The following is a 20,946-nucleotide window of genomic DNA, read 5'->3' on the forward strand; positions in this document are numbered from 1 at the left end:
CAAAGGAGGGAGCAGATGAAAGCAGCTGCCGGCAGGGCAGAGCCCGGACCCTGCGCCGGCGCCGCAGGAAAGCGCTCGCATGCGTGACCTGCAGCAGAGCTGCTCCAAGGGGAGCATCCCCCGGGAGGTACCAGGGGATGCAGCCCTGGAGACCCAAAGGGATAAGGCAGAGGGGAGGAGGGGTCGGGAGGGTCCCTGGTGCCGAGCAGGAGCCTGGTTGCAGCCGAGCATCCTGCTGCAGCGTTGCGGTGGGCTGTGTGGGACCAGGCGCTGGGCAGCACCGCAGGAGCCGGCTCAGTCCCTCGGGCAGGCACAGCCCTGGGATGCTGCTCCCCACCCACATGCAGATTCCGAGTCAGGGCATTGTGAGCAGAAAGGAACAGACCTGCTCTGGGGACCTGTCCCCAGTGGGATCACCAGGGCCACAGCCCCCCACTCAGGCGGCTCGTGCCCCATCCCCACTCTGGATTGAGACGCAGAGCGGAGCGGGGTATCCAGCCCCCACCAGCCCCAACCCCCCCGCCTGGTCCTGCCCCCCAGCCCAGCTCCGCTCCGTCCTCCCCAGCAGAGATGAAGCTGGGAAGGCGGCCGGTGGTGAGGACCATCCCCTCGCCCTGAGGGGAGCACAGCCAGAAATAGCACTGGCGCCGTGGCCTCCCGGCCAGGGCACGTTCCTGTGCCGCTCTCCGCGCCCGCCGTGGCGAGGCATGGCAGCCTGGTCACTTTGTCACGTCAGACCTGAGCGATGGCCCCAGCGAAAACCACCAAACTCGTTCCATTTCTTACCCAACCAGCTCCCAATGAGCCCGAGAGAAGGAACAGCCACCGCGTTAACTGTGCGGTGACCATGGCGGGCACCGGCCAGGAGGGTGGCAGTAGCCATGCACCCGCCACGGGCTTTGCTTTGCCGACTTGAAACCCACCCTGAGCACTGCTGACATGTCAGAAATCACCCTCTGAGCTCCGGGGGAGCCGGGAACCCCACGCCGCAGCCAGCGGCTGAAATGTATTGGGGAAAGGAAGGTTTTTCCAGGTCTCCTAGGCTGCATTTCAGTGACTAAACAGCAAAGCCTTCCCTCGGTGCCAGCCCAGCCGACGGGCACACGCAGGCTCAGCCAGGGACCTTCCTGCTGCCACCCACCTCCCGAGCCCAGGATCCCAGTGGCAGAAGCTTCTGGTTCAACCTCTGTCGGAGGATGAGCTATTAACCCTGATATACCAGTCCTGAGATAAACCCCGGTCCCGCAGGCATCCGCCCGCCGAGATGAAAGGTGCCGCTGGGCTGCCCTGGCGAAGCCGAGGAGGAAAAACATTCCAGGAGAGTTGCTCAGCACCAGCCGCGTGGCCCCGGCAGGCTTGGCAAAGGCTGTTGCCATCCACACTGGTGACGTTTTCTCCAACAAACCTTCTCTCCTTGTATTCTGAAATGGCTCAAGAAACACCAAACAAGCCGCCTGCTTTCCCCCCTCCTACAGGAGGAACGTCCCTTCCCAGAGAGCTCTTGGGAGGAAGGATCAGGCCCTTCCTGGCTGGTAAGGCTGCTTTGGAGGAGACACCAGAGCTCTGCTGGTGGCAGGATCCCGAGTGCCCATGGGAGGAGTCCAGCAACTTCTCTAGCCACCCCCAGCCCACTCGTAGGGCCCCAAAAAGCCAGAGGAGGCACAGGGAGCCTCCCACACCATTGAATCCTCTGTCCATCCCACCCGGCAGGTTCCCCATCCACTGCTCTGGTGTCTGCCACAGCAAGGTCCTGACATGCCGCCTGGCATCATGAACACTGGGTTAGGGGGTCAGGGAGACCCACCGACCGCCCGAAGTCCCTGCAACAGAGACATCAGCTGACCAACATCCCACGCCAACACTTTGAAGCCACATGCCACCACCTTGCTCCTCCCGCCAGCTCTGCTATGGGCTGTGCTGCAAAAGCCGAAGTGGAGCAGAAACTGCAGGCATGCTCCCCCAAGGACATCGCCCACCCCAGCACGCAGCTCCAGACCCTGGCAGGGCTGCAGAGACCCAGCGTGACCAGAACAAAACCAAGGGCCCTCGGGGAGAGCCCCACGTTAACCCCAGTTTTTGTCCCTCTCGTGCCTCCTGGCCCAGGTGAGCACGGACACGGGCAGCAGGTAGGTCACTGCCCACTCCGGTCACATTCTTTTCATTCCCCAGCCTCCAGCTCTGTGACACAAACTGAGTCACCAACACACCTGGATATTTGTCTCTCTCTCCTTTTTTAATCAGCTGTATTTTAAGTAGCTTTGAAATACATTTTCCTCCAAAATGTTGTTTTTCCTGTATATTATTCAATCACAATGAAATTTGGCTGGTCCTTGCTCTGATGCACGCCCAGTCCCAGTGTCGACACAGTGGAAAGAGTCCGCTCAGGCTGAGAGAAGGGCAGGACTGCAACAGGGAGGAGGTGTAAAAAATACAAAAGACCAGGCAAGGATGCTTTCAGTCGCAATCCTGCAGCCAACCGCCCAATGACACGCAGGCTGGCAATGCACGTACGGGTGCTGGTTGTGTCAGAGTCCGGTGCCCGGAGCTCACAGCATGCCTACGCTTGGCACGCAGGAGGGCTCGGGCAAGCCAAGCCTGCCTGGGGTGAAACGGGACGGCTCAGCACAGCAGTCTCCAGAGAGCTTACCCTGTAGTTTTCCTCAAATCATGCATAACGTCTCATTGAGCTGAAACGTCCATTTATTTAACAGCAGTAATAATTTAAAATTATAAAAACCCTTTCGGTGTTGAGTATCAGAAGGGCGAGGTTACAAAGAAAAATAAATGGGACTTGAGATGGGGAAGATAAGGGTAATGGGGTCTATTTCAAGAGTTCATGTTTTCAGTGACAACTATCGGCCCTCCCCAGCTGGAGATCCCGGGAGGGAGGCAGTATCATTACGCTTGCGTTTTAAAGACTTCCATCTCCAAAGCAGAAGAGATAGTATCCAAGGGGAGGAGGAGGAGCAAAAGAAAGAAAGAAAGGAATCTCAAATTCAAAACCATACAAACAACCTTTCCATTCAGAATTGCAACCGCTAGCTCAGCACCCCGGGGTTTCCATCTGTGGAGCGCAGCAGCCTTTCACTGCAACGGTTCAAAGTCCACGCGGCAAATGGATGATTTTATTAATAGACAGAGCTCTTTTCCCCCCCCATCACAGAACTTGAGGCTTCTTGTCTCTGAAGGACCCAGAGTCTCCATGTCTTCAGAACTCAAAAGGGAATTCTGGGGGCGCTGCTTCCCCCCCACTACCCTCCCCTCGCTCTGCTCTGGAAGCCCCTTTCGCTGCTTACGTGGCTGGGGAGGGAGGAAGGACAATGGAGAGGGCCCCAGGGACAGAGGGTTAGATTAAGATTCATGAGTTGTTCGATGAGTTTTCGTTACTTGGTGAGCTGGAGGAAGAGGAGGAGGAGGATGATGAGAAGTTCATCCCCGTGAGTCCTGGGGGGTTTGTGGCAGTGTTTTGTCCACTTAAGCTTTTCCGGCACACGGGACACGTGTCATGCTTTGGAGAGCAGACAAAAACAAAACAAGAAATAAGGGAAAGAATTAGAAACATGATGCAGGAATGGCACTCAAGGAAAACGCTGGGATGACACTCCTTCCTCTGATCAAAGGCTGCTCATGCTTAGGCCTCATCATGGAGGTATGAAAATATTTACAGAGGAGAACAGTACCACCAGAAAAAACACCCAAGTGCTACAAAACCCAGGTCACCCACTCAGGTGGCACTAACCTGTTCCAGCCAAGGGACTATACAGCTGTTGTGGAATAGGTGATTGCAAGGTAACTGCCGGACATTTTCACCGACTGTATAGTCTTCTTTACACACAGGACACTCTAACCCAGAATCTGTATGGTAAAGGGAAAGCAAAACACAGCTAAGCAACAAAGGAGAGAATGATGCTCAAAGCACCCGGTGTAGTATCCCATCACCTTTTCCCCTTCCCCCCCCCCCCCCGCTTTCTCTTGTGGCTGCTGCCCCCACCACTGCTTCATCCTCGCAGAGAGGGAAGCGTGTTGCTTTGCAGCTCCTACCTCCATCACTCCACCTCTCTCTGCCCTGGGTTTGCCACTTTGTTCCCTTCCCTTCTGCTGTCATCTCTGTCCACACTGAACTCTGCAGGACAGTTTGCCTCCCCAGGGCAAATCCACCCTGTCCACTCTGCTCTTTTTTTGTGTGAGAGTATAATAGAGCTTCACCTCTCTCCCTCTTTGAAATGTTTGAGGCCTTGAAGGTACTAGCAGACAAAATTAAAATCCCGAGAAAACATTAAACAGAACTTTCACAGAGCTCTTTGTGAAGGATTCCCTGGAGGAGACACGTACCTACGTGTTCCTGTGTGATCTGTATGGTGGGGAGGGCCTGGATCTTTTCTTTGTCTGCTGGTGGCGGTCCAGTGTTTTCAAACTGATTTAGTAGCTGAAAGAACAATAGGCCACAGAAGGCAGAAAGAAGATGTGAGCTCAGCAGCACACAAAATCTGCCCTTTTATTGCGGGGTTCAAGTGCTCTGGTTCATCGCCTGCGCTGCAGACATGGTCTACTGTTTCTCCACCTTCAGTGGTTTGCGCCCGCCCCATCACACCAGGTGCTGACAGTTTTGCAGCACTGCACAAAAGGACAGGATATGCCATTATAATCCAATTTTACCTGTGTGATAATTGCATCCAAGCCGTTGGCACCCCACGCGTAGTCCATTGGATTTGAATGCAAGACTCCCCTTTAAGAGTAAGGACAACAATTAAATTGGGCTGGGAGCACGAACAAGAACACTGTCAGAAAGAGCAGTACATCTTCCAACTCACCAAGGACCTAGTCCTAGGTTTGGTATTGTCGTAGGTGCAATAATTCCATTGACCAGCTGCTGGATAATTCTGAAAGACAAGAAAACCGGGATTCTGTAAGAATTAGTGTCTGCGAGCTCCCAGCCCGGAACCCTGACATGGCAGGAGTGACTAAATACACTAAATACTGTTGCATCACCAGGGGCAAAAAGAAACATATCCTGTAGCAATTGCAAATGCATCTTAGGAAGTGACTACTCATTGATAAAGAGAAGTTTCAATATTTTCTTTGTAAGGGGATAATTTCTGACAAAGACGTCAAGTGGCTCTCCAGGATGCAGTTAAAGAAACATCAGTTGTCTTGTCCAGTGTTTTCTCTCGTTTCCTGTCACACTGAGTACAGCACTTTGGTAATACCTGGTAACGACCAGGGAAAGCTTTCTCATTGTAAGCCTAACGGGCAAAACTCCCTGCCACAAGGCAGTCCATGCCACTGCGCTCAGGTGAAATGGCCACTATAAACTCAAGGCAGGAGCTCGCCAGCAGCCGTGGACCCAGCTGAAGCCTTACTGTCCAGCAGCGGGAGTTCACAGGGGCAAAGTCAGGCACCTACGGAAGGGCTGCAGTGGACAGCCATCCTCAAACTGGTGAGAAAAAGGTACAGGCTGATTTTCAGCTAAGTCTCATCAGTGAAAAATGACGGGGCTTCCTCCACAAGAACCTGGCAGTTGTTCTCACCCTTCTAGCGTGGGAACGCCCTCGTGCCTGCCAGCGGCACGGCGTGTGGCGAGGCGGGCTCGGGGCTGCCTTGCACCGTATCGATGCCGAGACTGATGCTCTCGCTCCCTCCGGTTCTCAGAATCCCTGTTGTCTTCCGACTGCACATTGGACCCGAACGGAAACTCAAAGCTGTCATCAAAGATCCCGAAGGCAAACTGGCCATAGCCCTGCGGCAAGGTGAACAAGTGCTGATCCACATTCTGGGAGGGAGAGAATTCAGGGAACAGATTGTAACAAGGAGAGAAACAGCTTTCACGCCTGGTATTTCAGCAGCCTTCCAAAAAAGACTAGTGTCTTCAGATCTGCAGCAACTCACAAACCTCAGGTGACACAGGATCAGTGCACTCTCAGAAGCAGCTTAGTGAGCAACAGACACAGACCAAAACTACAGATGAAGGTAAGAAATAACTACAACTTCCCTGGTTTCTCTTTAGCAGCTGCATGTAACTGCTGCCTTTTAAGCTGAGGCTACTGCATAGCAACACACCCAGACAGCTCACTAAATCCCAGCTTAGCCCCCTCACAACAAGAATAAGCTACAAGTGATGGTCCTATTAAAAACACGCAGTAAAAATATGACATGCAGAGATTTCAGGAGCAGCAAGCATGTGGATGATATTAATACCTCCTTTCCTAAATTCTGTCATAATCCGAGGAACATTTAAACAAAGCAGAAAGTGTCAGAAAAGATGGAGAGGACTTACCTCAAAAGGATGCCTGCTCTGATCGCTGGTTGACGTAGAGGAGCTGGTCTCATTGTCAGCGTTCCTGTGACAAACGAAGAGCGTTGGTAAGCCTCGGGAGGGTGCTACGAAAAGATTTTCCCAGCAGAGGGGAGTGAGGGACATGAGTTTGACAGGAAAAGCAGACACCACAGCCACTTGGAAACAGCACGCAGAAAGTGACAGACTCATTCTTGTGCCAAGCCAGAGCTCGAAGGGACCTCAGAGGTCTGCTCACCTTCCTTCTGCCCCAAGGCAGGGCCAGCTCCATCCCGAAACGAGTCCACCCTCAGCTGCTGATTTCCTAATTGTCCATATCAATTGTCATTTTTCCCTCCCCACAACCCTCATTTTCCCACATCTTCATCCATCTCTCCCTTTTACATTCCGATTTCATGAAGCTACAGAGAAGTGATCAAACCACGATGTCAAGCAAGGATTCCCTGCACAATCCACCTCAAACAAATCAGCTAATCCTCTGGAGCACCAGGAAGAGAAGACTTAAGGTACAAACTCTGATCACTATGACCCAAACATGCTTAAGTCTAATCTTGAATCAAAGGAACTTCTCTATTGCAGAGGCATGTGACCAGACGGGACAGATTATTAGGAAAACTCTTAATGCTGTTAGGCTCCTGCTTTTGGAAAGCTGCAGGAACATTTACTGCTCAGTACCCAGGCCTATGCTTTGCCACTCACAGTAACAAAGACCTAAGGTTCAGTGATTACACGACTCTCCCAAGGTCACAGCAAGTCACCAATACAGTTAGGATTAGACAGGATTGATTTTCAGCCTCTAAGATTGGCGTAGTCAGACCAAACATCACCTCGTCTGTTCAGAAACATCAGTCTGTAAAGCCCACCTCTCTCAGCAGGCAGCAACATCCTCCGCGCAGCTCAGTGCGCCCCCACACTGCACGCCTGCCGGCACGCTGCCTGTCCCAAAGCCAGTCACAGCCAAGGTCCAGCAAATGTGTCTGAAACATTTTAGGACTTTTCTTCCACTCCTGCCTGTTCTGACACTGCCGGAGAGCAGTCCCACTACTGAGTCAGCAGGAAAGCACGTGAATGCAGATCTCTGCTGCTCCAGTGCAGAGTCCAAAGTCTCAGTCAAAATGTTTTGCCGTTTGTACTCTAAACTAAGTTATTAAATTATACACTGAAGCATACGTATGCTCTCCATCCCACAGATTCCTCTCTCAGAGGGTTATCTCTACCCTGATGACTCAAACCAGTTCAGAGCTACCACATGCCATGGGGAAAGCCTCTCTAGCGCTTTTTTGTTTGTTTGTTTTAAATGAACCCATTCCTCCCCCGCCCTTTACCAGCAACATATGACACTCAGCATTCCCATGGCTGATTTACCTGTAGATGCAAACTACGCAAATGAAGCACTATATACCCATAGTGAGGAAAGATGAACCAAATATTGTGCAGAAGTAATAAAAAATGGTGTATTTAGCATCTAATGTTGCCTTTTAACTAGAAAAAGGAAAAGAGCAAAGCAGACTAAATTCATTCCAGCAACAGCCTTTGGGGCAGCACTTTACCTCGGCTCTTCAGGAAGTTCTTCAATAAAACCAGATTCACACCGCGGGCAAATATAGTCCTACGGGAGAAGAAATACTGAATGAGACACAAAAGTGGTATGTAAAAGCTGCAACGAGTGCCTTCAGTGTGATGGGGTGGAAGAGACCTGCAGCCCATTGTCCCAAACACATGCTAAAATTACAGAGCCAAAAAGACCCCAAACCACCAATATTTGCCACTATCAGACCAGTGAGGCAAATTGTTAGGCCTGAGCCTGTTTGGAACTTGGCTGTAGAAAAGATTTGGCTAACACTAGTTAATCCCCAGTAGAGACAAAGCATTAGATAACATCTGATGTAGTTCTGGGTGAAGTGAAAGCAAAACCACTGGCCTTCCCAGAAGAGCAGCACTCAAACACAAGTTTTTAAATAGCTGCGTGTTCTGGGAGCCTTCCCCCGCCCCCTTAAGGGGCCAAACTGTCCTCATGAAAGAAACAAGGGGGGAATTGCAGCACGGGCTAATCACAGTGTCACTGTTGCTTGGGAAGGGCTGAATGGAAAGCTGTTACTACTGTAGCCTGGGGTTCACACCACACAGGGGTCAAGGCGACACAAGAGGGTCATTCTGCAACACACAATACCAGAATTTTACACTCCCACGCTCAACGCTCATTACAGAAAGCTACTGCCACCCTTGTAGCCTTTAGCACTGAAGAACGAATATCTTGGAATAAACAGCCTGTGTGTGCAGAAGCAGGACTCCTTGGGAGTTTGCAACAGTCACTCTTCTTCACAATCCTCGGCGTTAGTGAAGTATTTATACTCCACAAACACACTGTCGTAGAGAACAGCAGCCCAGAACACTTAAGATCCTGAAAGGAAATTACTGCACTTTTCAGAGCTGGAGAAGAAGTAGCACCATGCAGCACTGCCGCATCAGAAGAGGAAGCGACAGACCCTGTACCTAGCCCAACCACAGACAAGGAGGAACGGCCACACGCAACCACCCAAAACCCCGCGCTGGCAAAGCCAGGCTCACCATAAAAGAAATTTAAGAGCTTCTAAAAATAATGCTACTTCCCATTACTACCACTACGTTTGAATTGGCACAGGCCCTTAAACAAAGTCAAAGGATTCCCCAAAAGACGAGAGGACGCCAGCCATGCTCTGATAAGACATCTGGGATCCCTCCTCCAGCCACCGCAGAAAATACTGATAAGGCCCCAGCACAAGGCAGCAACGCCAGCGACCCACTCACCGCTGCCCTGCCTGCCCCGCAAGATAAGGAAGCGGCAAACAGCAAGACCTAGAAACAGACTCAGAGAAGTTGCTGCTCCCTCTTCTGCGCAGGACTCTTTAGATTTGCGATTGTGAAATAACGTTGGTCTATGCAATTTACACAACATTTGATTTCAATAACACTTCCACACCATCCAAATTCTTCTCAAAGTTGGTTACCAGCACCCGGGAATTCCCGTGTCGAGCACAGCACATCAGATCAATTGCCTCTGCCTTTGAAATGCCCCTTTATTGTTTTACTTTCCACCAGTATGCCACCGGGGTGAATTATGATGGTAGCCACACTTGAGCAGCGAGCAACTTACACACAAAAAAGCCTCCCTAAAATAGGACAGTTGAGAGGAGTATGCACTCACAGACAACTCTGAACACAGGGATCAGCAAATTCCTCTGCAGCTGGAACAGCACAAATGCCAAAGTTTGTTGTTTCTCAGGCTGTTTGAGCCACTCCTTTTGCAGCGCATGCTACAGTATCTCCAGTAGCTTGGTCGGCAAACAGTAAGTGAAACCAAATGAACTAGGACCCCCCCCCAAGTTCATTAATTAGCAATTAACTAGACCTGAATCAACAAAAGCAGTTGTCCGCTCCCTACCACCATTCAGTACATTCACTCCCAGATGTGCTCTGCTGCCACAAGGCCAACATGGCGTGTTTAAACAAAAATAAATGGCCCATATTTCTAGGTTACAACCTTCAGGTCCTGAGCAGCTTTCTCCAGCCCGTCTATGTATTTAGCAGGAGCATTATCAAGAGTTTTGCCCTTACACCTGAGCACAAGCTGTGAGATTTACCAGCAAGGCCTGCCCTCGCCTAACCAGTGAGGCTGATGGAGAAGGCGAAAGGACAAACAGCGCGTCACAAAACCAAACTGACAGCCACGTCCAATCAACCACAGCAGAGAACAGACCTATGCTCACCATAAGGTGACTTTTAAAATTCAATCAGCTTTAACAAAATGCAATGCCTTGTTTTGACAAGACACCGTGAAAAGTTTCAGGAAAAAAAAGAGTCGGGCAGAATCCTCCAAATTGAATTTAACATCTTGCAATGTTGGGCGGGTGATGAACAGAAAGCCGAGCTGTGGCCCACCACGGTGCTGTAGCCAGTTCCTTTCCAAAAGCCAATGCTCCGTTTCTAACCCACCAGGAAAACACAACTCCTGACAAGCCGGGGTTTCACTGGGCGGTTAATGCACCCCTGCTCGCCCGGAGCCTACACCGCACTTGGAGGGGAAATGGGGCACACGCAGCGCTTCTGCCCCCGCCTACGCCTCAGATGTTACCACCCGCGAAGCTCTTCTCGTGCCCGTTTAAGTCTACTGAAAGGGACAAAAAAAGCCCTCCCCGGTCACCCCCCGGAGCGGCAGTTCGCCCCGGGCCGTGCGGCGGGTGGCAGTGCCTGAGCCGGGGGGTGTCACACCGGGAGGGACGGGGGCACGGAACTCCCGGGGCCCCCGCCCCCAGTCCCGCCCCGCGGCAGTGCTCCTCACCCCACCGCCGCCCCGCAGACACCCACACCGGGCTGAGCAGGGCGGGGGGGCCCCGCCGGCTGCTTCCCCTCGCCCAGGGGCGCCCCGTTCAGCTCCCCCCCCCCCCCGCAGCCCCCAGCGCCGCCATTTCCTCGCTTCGGCTCTCCCAACCCCTCCTAACGTGTCCCCCCCTCGCACCCCAACTGCCACACGCCCCCCCCAGGCCCTCACCCCCACCCCTCCTAATGCCCCCCTCGGGCCTCCCCGCCGGAGGGCCCGGCCGCCCCTCAGGCCCCACGGACCCCTTAGGCCTCTCCCCACGTGCCGGACCCGCCGGGGCCCTCCCCACCCGCTCCCCCGCCCCCCCCACCGCACACCGGACCGCCGCCGGGCCCCCACCCCCGCTCACGGGCAGGCGCGGGGCGATCTCCGCCGAGCAGCAGTGGCAGAAGAACCGTCCCGGCTGCGGGGAAGCCTCCGCCATCTTAAACAGCCCCCCCCCCCCCCCCGCGCCGGCACTGCCTCACCCCGCCCCGCCCAGCGACGCGCGGCGGAGGACGACGGCGGCCGAGCGGGGACAAGGAAGGGGGGGGGGGGGGGGGGGGGAGAGTGGAAACGCGGAAGGGAAGGGGCGGGGCGAAACGAGGCGGGAAGGCGGGGAAGAGGGCGGGGTTTGTGGAAGGGCGGAGCTTAGGGGTTTATAAGGGGGACGGGCGCAGCAGCCATTAGTGTCTGGGGCTGGGGGGAGGTCGTAGGTCCGGGGTCCCACCCCCGGTCCTCTAGTCCTTCAGGGTTATAGGCCCACTGATACCCCAGCTTTAAAATTTCAGCTCAAAACTTGATTATTTTTTTTTTTTTGGGGGGGGAAGAAGAAATTGTGGCTACCACCCCCAAAATGAAGAAAAAGGGGTTTTCTAGTGAAAATCCCAGGTTTTGTGTAAAGTTGCAGTAGCCACAAAGGCATGTGGATGTGGAATTTCACCAAAAACTGCACAAGTAGGGTGTTTCCCCTCAGATCTTCCCATGTTGTTTTTTTTTTTTTTTGGGGGGGGGGCAGATGAAATCTTAATTTTTTGGGATTCCTTCCCTAGCTGAGTTCCTTGGAGGGGCTTGGAAACGAGCCGGGGGCCCCGGCACGGCCCTGCCTGCTTGAGAGCATGCTGAAAGTCCCACGCAGGGCTGCGCTCAAGCCTGGCTCGTTCCCGAGGATGTGGCTTTTGGGGGAACATGGGGTCCATACGGTCCTGACCTGGATCCCTGGCACTGGGGGACAGCGCTACGGCACCGCCAAACTGGTGCTGTGGGGTTTGAGGATTCTGCATGGTGAAGTTGCGGGTTTTGGGGGTTTCTTGGTGGGGAAGCTGCAGGATGGTGGGGTTTGGGGGTGGCAGGGCTGTGGGGTTTGGGAGATTTCTTCATGGTGGGCTGTGGGGTTTGGGGGCTTGAGGGCGGGGTTTCTGAGTGGTGGGGTTTTGGAGCTGTGGGGTTTTGGTTTTTCTGGGTGGTGGGGCCGTGGGGTTTGGGGTTTCTGGGTGATGGGGCTGTGGGTTTTGGGATTTCGGGGTGGTGGGGAAGCTGCGGGGTGGTGGGGTTTAAGGGTGGTGGGGCTGTGGGATTTTGGGGGTTAGAGGGTAGCATGGTTTGGGGTTTTCTGGATTGGTGGGGTTTGGGGGTTCGAGGGTGGTGGGGCTGTGGGGTGCCCACCAGCAGGTGGCATCTTAGGCCCAGGTTTTGCTGCTCCGGCTCTTCTCGGTGATGGAGAGGGCTGGGGAGGACTCGGGGAGCAGCTCCAGAGCCCCGGGGAGCAAAGCTCAGGACGCCATCTCTGAAGGTCTCCCCTCGGACGGGGACAGGGGACAGCGCTGAGGTGCCATGAACTGGGCGCTGGTGGGAAACGGCCACGTAACGGCTCCGTGACCGGTCGGCAACTTCTGGAAGGGTTCAGCCCTTGAGTGGAAATTGCAACTGTGGGACAAATTTGCAGTCGTTTAGTCGCTGATTGATGATCCCAGCTGTTGATAAGGCATGTTAGCAATTATTTACTGCCCGTGAGGAAACTGCTAGTGAGTCCTGCAACGCCTTTATTCGGGAGGTGGGTCTAGACAGTGCGGCGTGGCCCAGCCCCGCAGCCAGACGGAGCCCGCAGCTCTGTCCGGGGCATCGCACCCCGGAGGGAAGTTCCCTTCCACGCTAAGGACATGGACGCATTTCTCCTTGCCCCGTTTCGCGGTCGGAGGACAAGTTGCCACTTGATCAAATGGGCGCTGGGTGCCTGTGGGATGGGGAGGGGAGGATCCGGCTCCACTGACTTTGTCCCTCTGGAATTCCCTGACGCAGGAGCTGCGGAAGCCGAACGTGGCAACACTCGTCAGGATGCAAATGGCAACGGATATGAACGCACGTGGAGACAAGGGCGGGCAGAGCGGCACCCCGACACCTCCAGCACGCGGCAGTCGAGAAGAGCCCCCCCGCCCCAACCCCCCGGCTGGTTGGGGTGTTTGTGGGGTTCGGAGCAGGGACCTTCCATCGCAGCACCACCTTGTCCCTGGGCTGGGGGAGCCTGGTCATGCAGAAAGCTCCTTGTCTGAGCTGCGGCTCCTCCGGCGCTCGGCCTGTGCGCCACCACCTGCAGCCTCTGCACTCGCATGGCGTCCCCTGCCCGGCCCTCGGCCCCCCACCTCCCTGATGCTGAGCGTGGAGAGGGGGATCCCGCTTGAGAGCCCTTCTCCTGCTGCCCCCTGCCTGCCCCGTGCCCTGCCTCCGGCCCCGGCCGCCATCCCTCCCCGCGGGGGACATGGGGGTGCCTGGGCAGAGGCACCCCGTCTCTGCTGCCGCGCTGGCAGGGGCTGCACGTCCCGGGAATCGAGTTTCTGGACTTGGCTGTCCCCTGCCTGCCCTCCAGGGGAGCCAGGTCTGGCCGGGAGCAAACTTGAGTCACGGTGGGAAGCGGGCGGCCGGGAGGATTTTCCCACGGCGCTGCAGAAAGAAGCAAACTGCACCCTCTTCCGAGAGGACTGACGAAGAGGTGACACCTCCTGAATTAGTATCGATTCATCGTTAGACAGAGCCTGCTCCCCAAACGGCCGGGCGGGCGAAGCGGCCATCCCCCTGCGGGGAAAGCCGAAGGGAAAGAGGGCGGGTTTTGGCCAACGGCAGCAGAAGATATCCTGGGCTTGTCGTTGTCCGAGGGGACGGACGGGCTGGGAGTCTCCTCTGGTAGCTTTGAGGCGCGATACCCCCTGGGGTCCGCTGTGGAGGGGGACGTGTGCCCCTCTGCGATCCCTGACCGGGGCTCACGGGAACCCGTGGGTGCATCAGCCTCCGCCACAAAATCTGTGGGTGTTTGGGAGCAGAGGCGGTGCGGGGCCAGTGGTCACCCCGGGCGGCCGGGGCTTGGCAGGAAAGGTGGAAAACCCCAGTGCTGCTCCGGACCGTGCCGGTGTCAGGAGGGTGAGAGCAGTGGGTGCCACGTGGGAGCTGCCGTGGGTGTTGGCGATGAGCTCATGTCCCGAGACATTACTTAATTCAGACAGTGCCACTGTGCCAGGTGCTGGCGGGGAACAGCCGCGGGCTGCGGCGGTGCAGCCGCTGGCGGGCTCCGGCACAGGCGTGTGCGTGTGCGTGCACGCGCCCCGAGCGTGCGGTCTCAGCAGGAGCCAACGCGCCATGCGGCCAAACTCCCCCGTGGCACCAGCCGGGGGCACAGGCACCACACCGGGTCCAGTTCCCGGTTGCACCCCGTGGCCGGCACTGGGCAGAGGAGCCCGTCACCGGAGCCGGCCTCGTGCCGGTGTGTCCTGCAGGGAGCACCAAGTGCTCCAGGTGAATCCTGCCGGTTTGCTGCTATGGGATCTGCAGGGTTCGGATGAACCCAGAGGTGCAGCTGTTGCCGCACGCAGCCGTGGCACTGCGCGGGCGCGTTGGCAGTGGCGCTCCCCCTCCATCGGCACCACGCTCGGTGTGCTCAGCTGGAGCCGGGGGTCCTGGGCTCATCGTCTTTCCTATCGACGAGTGCGGAGGGATGGGTGGCAACAGTCACAAAAGGACCTGGCTTCCCCCTCCAGCCCCACATGCTCCTGCCCTGCGGGGCCGGCAGCAGCCAGTGCTTTTGGCACATCCCGGCGACTTTGGGTGCAGCTTCCATCTCTGCCGCCGACTCCCTGCCCACTCGGGCGAGTCATTTCCTAAAGGGTCTCAGCCTCTGGGCCTGGTGCTCTTAAATGAAGCAGTGGCTGTAGCCGAAGCCCCCTCACCGCGTGGCTCGCCGTGCCCGGCCGTGCCCCGTGGGGACCCGGGGGTACTCTGAGCTGGGCTCCGTCCCAGGCTCTGCCTCCAGCCCTTCGACGCACAGGCACCTCCCGGAGCCGGAGCAGCTTTCCAGCACGGTTCCTGCCAAGTGAGAATAACTGGTGCAGCTGGTCTCCCCGCTCCCCTCCACCCCACATTATATATAATTGCCTATTTTAATTAATAAATTGGAGGCCACTCAAAGGAAAGCGGCAAGATTTGTTACAAACACTGCAGGGATTGTCTGCCAGCCCCGAGCCAGTCATGTCACGGCGGATTTGAATCGGTCTCCCTTTGAATTCGCTCACAGACGGATTGGGAGATTTACATCTCCCACCTCGTCTCCCCGAGCCTTGCACCTCCGGGCTGCAGGTCCGGATCCCGCCCTGGCACTTATCCGGCAGCTCCTGATAACCCGCGAGCAGCGGGTCTGGGCTCAGCCCTGTCCTCGCCACCGCTGCGCCAACCAGCTGTGAGGTCTAAGGGACGCTGGCGGCGTGTGGTGCGCAGCCGGCCCCCTGCGTGGCTCTCATCTCCTGGATCCGGGGTTTCACCAGCAGCAGGGGCTGGCAGATGCCGAGGCAGGGCAGCGGCGTGTCGGCGTAGTGCCCGTATCTCGTAGCATGAGCTGTCCCATTGCGCCGTCCCGGCGGGAGCCCACCTGCCTCCGGAGCAGTGGCGGCAGAGGCTCAGGGCAAGTTCAGAGTCTCAGGGGTCTGCTTTTGGGCTCCACCAAAAATTTTGTTTTTCTTTTTGCTTTTTGCATTCTTTGCTTTTCTTACGCTTGATTTAAACCATTGTTTTTCAAGGGAAATTTTAATGTGAAAAACATGTTTTGTTTTTCTAACTGCAAGCCTGGGCTATGTAAGCAATCAGGCTTCTCCGCGGACGAGGGCTGGGGGGTGGACGGGGGCTCCACGGGGAGAAGTGCCCTGCGGCGGCTCTGCCCTTCGCTGGCCAAACCTCGGCTGCTGAGAGCCGGGGACGTGGGTCCCGCGGGGCTGCCAGGCTGGCGGGGCTGGGATGCTCCAGCCCGGCTCGGCTCGTCCGCGGCCACGGCGGCTGTTGTCATTGCAGCTCGTAGTGGAAACCTCCTTCTCCCAGTGAGGACTGGTGCTGTGAGGTCAGACTGCAGGAACGGCGCTGCCCGCCGGCATCCATGGACCCGTGTAGGATCAGCCCCTCCGGTGGCTCCATTGGATGCTTCCCCCGATGCAGAGGGGTCCGGCTGGGCCCTCAGCGGGAGGTTACAACCAGCCCTCGCTCCCCACACAGCCTGCGCCGTGCTGTGCCGGACGGCCGCTTGCTCTCGCATTCCCGAAGACGCTGCCCCAGCCTGGGCTGTGCCGCCCCAGCCTCCGGCGGGACCCCCGGGCCCGTGCGCTGGGGTCCCTCAGCCACTGCGCCCTCGTCCGCCGGACAGACAGCGGGACGCGGCTGCAGGGGCTGGGGCTGTCCGCGGGGTCAATGCGCCGGCACTCCCCCCCCTTCCCAAGCGAGCCCTGTCCGTGATGAGTGCTGGGCTCTGCTGGGCGGGGGCTGCGGGAGCGCTCTGCAGAAGACCCCCTGGGCAGGAGGGTGGAAGGGTTGTGCTCAGGTGCCGGCTGAGTTTGCATCCTCCCCCTGGCCGTGTCGCAGGAGGGCGCCCAGCAGCCCGGCTGTCCCGTCCAGACAACCAGCACATTGCTCCCGGAGCAAAGATGAGCGGAGCAGACGCTGCCCTTCCCGGTGCTGCTCTGCCTCCTCCAGCAGCGCCTCTCCGCAGCCTCTCCGAGGAGCCAGAGACGCTTTAATGACCCAGGAGGTTTTCCCAACTCCCAGCTCCTCTGGATGCAGTTCAGCCCCACACGATTTCATTATGTTTTACGGCGCTGCCGGCTCTTCCCTCCAGGCTCAGTTTGGTCCTTCCTTCCACCGCGGCAGAGGAAGCATTTACACTGGGGAAACCGCACGGCCGGCCCGGCCGCTGACTCACGGCTTGTTTACACGGCGTGCCCGTGAAAGTTACTCAGAGACGTGTGTCACACGTGGCGGAGCTCGGCCACGCGAGCCCGGAGACCCGGCAGCACAGCAGCTCCTGCAGGGATGGTTACGGAAAGCAACGGCTGAGCTGGGGCCGGCCGGGTGCCGCCAAGGAGGTGCCGGGCACAGAGGTGATTCCTGCTGCAGCTTCCCTGTGGATGCTTGGAGCATCCTCCTCCTCCGCTGCCATGGGATGAAGAACCCACTTTGCCCACAGCATTGTCCTTGTGTGGCTTCCTGCGGGATGGAGGTGCACCACTGCCGTCCCCTCTGCGTGTGTGTACGGGGACGGCTTTCCCGCATCGTCTTCCTCATGAAAGTGTTCCCTGCTTGGATCGGGAGGCAGAAGCACTCGGTGCGGTGGGGAGCAACCCCGGCAGCAGCATGGGGCTGTGCAGGGCTGAGCGGCAGCGGGGACCAGAGCTGTGTCCTGGGCGCAGCGGTGGCTTCCCGGTCTGCTCGTGGTGCGCCCGGCCCCGGCTGGACGCCGGCAGGTGACCAGTGGCTTGTTCAGGCGTTTGAGGCTGCGGACACGAGCCGTGGTGGAGCCCTGCCGCCCCCTCACCCCGGCTCCCCCCGCGGCCGCCCCCCACGAGGCTCAGCCAGCCGTGTGGGCAACAAGATCGTTTCGTAAGGAACTCATTAAGGCAGCTATAAGTCTGTGTGTGCACAGACAGGAGGGATGGAAACCACAGCCGACTGCAGGCCACGGACAAGAGACATCTGTTCTTTCACTGAGAGGGAAAACGCACTTTGTCAGAGCTGGCTCCTTCTCCTGCGCTGGGCAGCAGGGTCCTGCGGGAAGGGATGGGGTGGGATGGGGATGGGGTGGGATGGGGTGGGATGGGACAGGACATCCCTGCTGCCTCCCGGCTCTGGCCACTGCTTTCCCATGTCCCGGCCTTCCCGGTCTCTGCTCCGCACTGCTTGCACCTCCTGGCTCCGTGCACTAGCATTTCCCCAGCACGGACAGAGCCCAGAGCATCTTCCATCCGACACCGGGCAGAGCTGAGGACACCAGCACCGAAGATGCTTGGAGGAGAAGAGGCATTGGGCGAGCGCAGCTCTTGCTGTGAGCAAAGCCCTGGCGTGGGGGAGGACAGCGCTGAGGAGGGGAGAGGGAGCAAAACCCCCCGGGGTGATGCTTCCCGCAGCACGCGGGGCGATGCTGGGTGCCAGCAGCAGGAAGGGGGTCTGGGTCTCCCCCCCAGGCACCCCCCGAGTCCCGGATGGGGATAGGGCTCCGGGCAGCGGCAGCAGAAGCAGTGAGGTTGGGAGCAGCTCACAGACGAAAGCGGAGAGCCGAGAGCCTCATGGGGACTGATGGACTCACGGGGGGTGCAGAGGGGGTGTGGGCAACGGAAGAGATCTGGGCTTTCAGTAAGCCTTTGACACAGCGCCTCGTGAAATCTTACCCGAATAACGAAATCCAATTGCCTGAGATATGAGCGCCTTTACGATACGCTGAAAACTGGCACGGAGATGTCAGCACATAGCAGGGAGTGAGGCGGGGGGCTGCAGGAGGGGGCAGCGGGCGCCGCGTCGTTTAACCTCTCTCCTGCCGGCAGCCTGGAAGCCGGGCTAAAGGGTGCGTTAATTAACCGCCCGGTTGGTGCTGCGTTGGGAATCAGCGCCAGGAGCGCAGCGGGGAGGGACAGGGACGCTGCAGGGAGCCGCCTCGGAGTGCGGGTGTTCGCAGGGCGCAGCCGGGGTGGCAGAGAGGCGTTAGCGGGAGGGATCTGAGTTTGATCAGGAGTAAAACAGGCCGGGTGATCAGATTTGGAGGGGCAGGTCTTGGGAAGATATGCAAGCCTCCCGCCCCCCCTGCCTCCCCACACGCAAGCTCTCCCGCCCTGCCCGCCTTCGTCTGCAGCGGTGGAAGTATCCCAGGAACATGAAACGATTACTCGGCGAGGAGAATCCAGCTCAGCACTTCTTGGCATTTGTTCACGGCTTTTCATCTTCAAAGCTCCTTGCAAACATTAGCTAACTAATCCCTGCAACCTTCCTGTGAGATAGTGCAGGATCAAGCGGAGGAGCATTATCTCGCCACAGCAGATGGGGAAACTGAGGCACGGAGCGGTGACGCTGCTGCCCCGGGGCATGGGGCGAAGCTGCGTGTCAGCGCTGGGGGTGGAGTGTGGCCCGACAGACCATCGAGGTGCGGATCGTGCCGCTCCGCCACTCTCTCCCCAACGTCCGTCATGCTGCCGTGAGCCATAGCACCTCTCCAATTTACCCGGCTGGAGTCGTGTGGACATGGCGGAGAAAATCCAGCCCCAGGGTCAGAGCCGCCAGCAGCGGCTCCACACCTCGAGGGGCAGCTCCCCACCAGGGCGGCGGGGTCACGTGCCACGGGGCTGCAGAGCCGGTGCTGCCCGCAGCCCCAGAGCCCTCAGCTCACGCCTCACACCGGCGACTCGCCGCGTGCTCCAAGGAACGCTCGTGGAGAGGGAGGCTGAGGCTCGGGCCGAACTTCACCCGCTTCCCACTTGCTGGGTGCACCCTGGGCTGACCCTCGGCAGCTCTCCAGCTCACCCCACTGCATCGAGCGTGGGTCCCGTCCCCGGGGGCTTCTGGGTTCCCGTGGCCCCACAGCTATGCCTGAGCTCGGGCAGTGCCTCGGGCTGCGGGGACCCCCGGCCGGCAGCCCCACTCCCCGCGGGTGTCAATGGGGCGCCGGGCAGCGTCTCCGCTCGCATGGGAGAACCTCGGGCGGCCCACTGCGGTGGGGAGTGTAACGGGGACAGCATCACTCCGAGGGTGAAACGGTGACCAAAAGCCATCCAGGGACCTGCCCAACGCCTGACAGCAAACCCACGCCGACAATATGAAACCTCTGCTCTTTTGCCTGTGCCCTGACCCCGCGCTCCGCGAGAAACACTTCTCAATTGAATGTCTTGTTGCAAATTGCAGCTCTAATTGGTTTAGCAGAGTTTAATTAGCCTGAACTGATGAGAGAGGCGAGATTCCCTCCTTAAAGGAGCCCAGCAGTCCAGGAGGAGAATGAAGCAGCCGGAGTTTGGGGGGGGAAGGACGGTTGGCTCTTGAACCTCAGCCCGAAATCTTGCTGCAGCCCAAATGGCAGCGGGACGCCGCCTGACCCGGCACAATACCAGCGCCCAGACGGAAAGGTCAGATGTGAGGCTGCCATTCACTGCGGCTGCAAAGAGCTCCTTTGTCCCCGCGACGGCTCCCGCCGCCGCCCCCAGCCCCCTGCCCGGCCCTGGGGCTCCTTTGATTCTCCTCGGGTGCCTTGCCCGGACGGGGCAGGTTTCTCCGCGGTTCCCTGCCCGGCTCCTCTCCCCACACACTCCACGGGCGCTGCTGGGGCCCGCTTCCCCCCGCTTCCCGCCCGGCTGTTGGTGGGAGCGCAGCAGCAGCATCGCCCTGCGTGCGGCAGACTGGTCGGTGGAGTTTTGCTCCCTGCTTTGCTGGAGAACCAGGCTTGGCCCCCGCCGGAGGCGCGACCGTGGGCAAGTCGCTTCCCTGCCCACGGCACGATGGCGCTTGCCAGGGCTGCCGGAGCCGAAGCCGGGGCAGGGGGCGAGCGGAGCCTCGGGGGGGGGCTCGGAGCCCCTGGGCACTGGAAGGCCTTCTCGAGGCAGCGCCGTGACACGCCGGCTTGGGGGAAGGATCCCGAGCCGCTTCCCTCCCGGCCTCCAGGCTCCTCCTGCCCCACGTCAGGCGGAGCGGGAGCCCGGCTGCTCCCTTCCAGATGCGGCAGTGCCGGCTGCTCCGCAGCGAGGTCCGACCCCTTCCCTGCCAAAGCCAGCCGGTTGTGCAACGCCGCTCGCAGCCAGGGAAAATCCCTTCCTGGCCTCCGCAAGCTCCTCTTGCATCCTGGAGCATGTGAGCGAGTGCATCAGCGCCCGCTCGCTCATTGAAACCCAGCTCGGGGATTTGGCTCTTCTGCCCTTACATGGGCAATTGCTCCGAGGCCGGCAGAGCGAGCCAGGGGTCACGCCGGCCCGGAACGGAGACGGGGACGGGGACAGGGAAGGGAGCAGCGCTGCTCAGCCCGGGCCAGCAGCACGCCAGGAGGCTG

The 20,946-nt window shown here is 58.2% G+C and overlaps 1 protein-coding gene across 1 annotated transcript; it reads right to left on the bottom strand.

Moving 5' to 3' along the window:
- Positions 1 to 2,210: 2,210 nt before the first annotated feature.
- RNF126 (ring finger protein 126) lies at positions 2,211 to 11,077 on the bottom strand. Its single transcript, XM_082495305.1, has 9 exons — positions 10,999 to 11,077; positions 7,843 to 7,901; positions 6,275 to 6,338; positions 5,529 to 5,770; positions 4,812 to 4,880; positions 4,657 to 4,726; positions 4,333 to 4,426; positions 3,740 to 3,855; positions 2,211 to 3,508 (listed from the first exon to the last, which is right to left on the bottom strand). The coding sequence occupies exons 1-9, from the start codon at positions 11,071 to 11,073 to the stop codon at positions 3,359 to 3,361; spliced, it is 939 nt and encodes a 312-aa protein (XP_082351431.1). The 5' UTR covers positions 11,074 to 11,077; the 3' UTR covers positions 2,211 to 3,358.
- Between the last annotated feature and the right edge of the window lie 9,869 nt (positions 11,078 to 20,946).

This window comes from Vanellus vanellus, assembly GCF_965231255.1.
Source record: "Vanellus vanellus genome assembly, chromosome: 25".
In the NCBI taxonomy this organism is placed as follows: Eukaryota; Metazoa; Chordata; class Aves; order Charadriiformes; family Charadriidae; genus Vanellus; species Vanellus vanellus.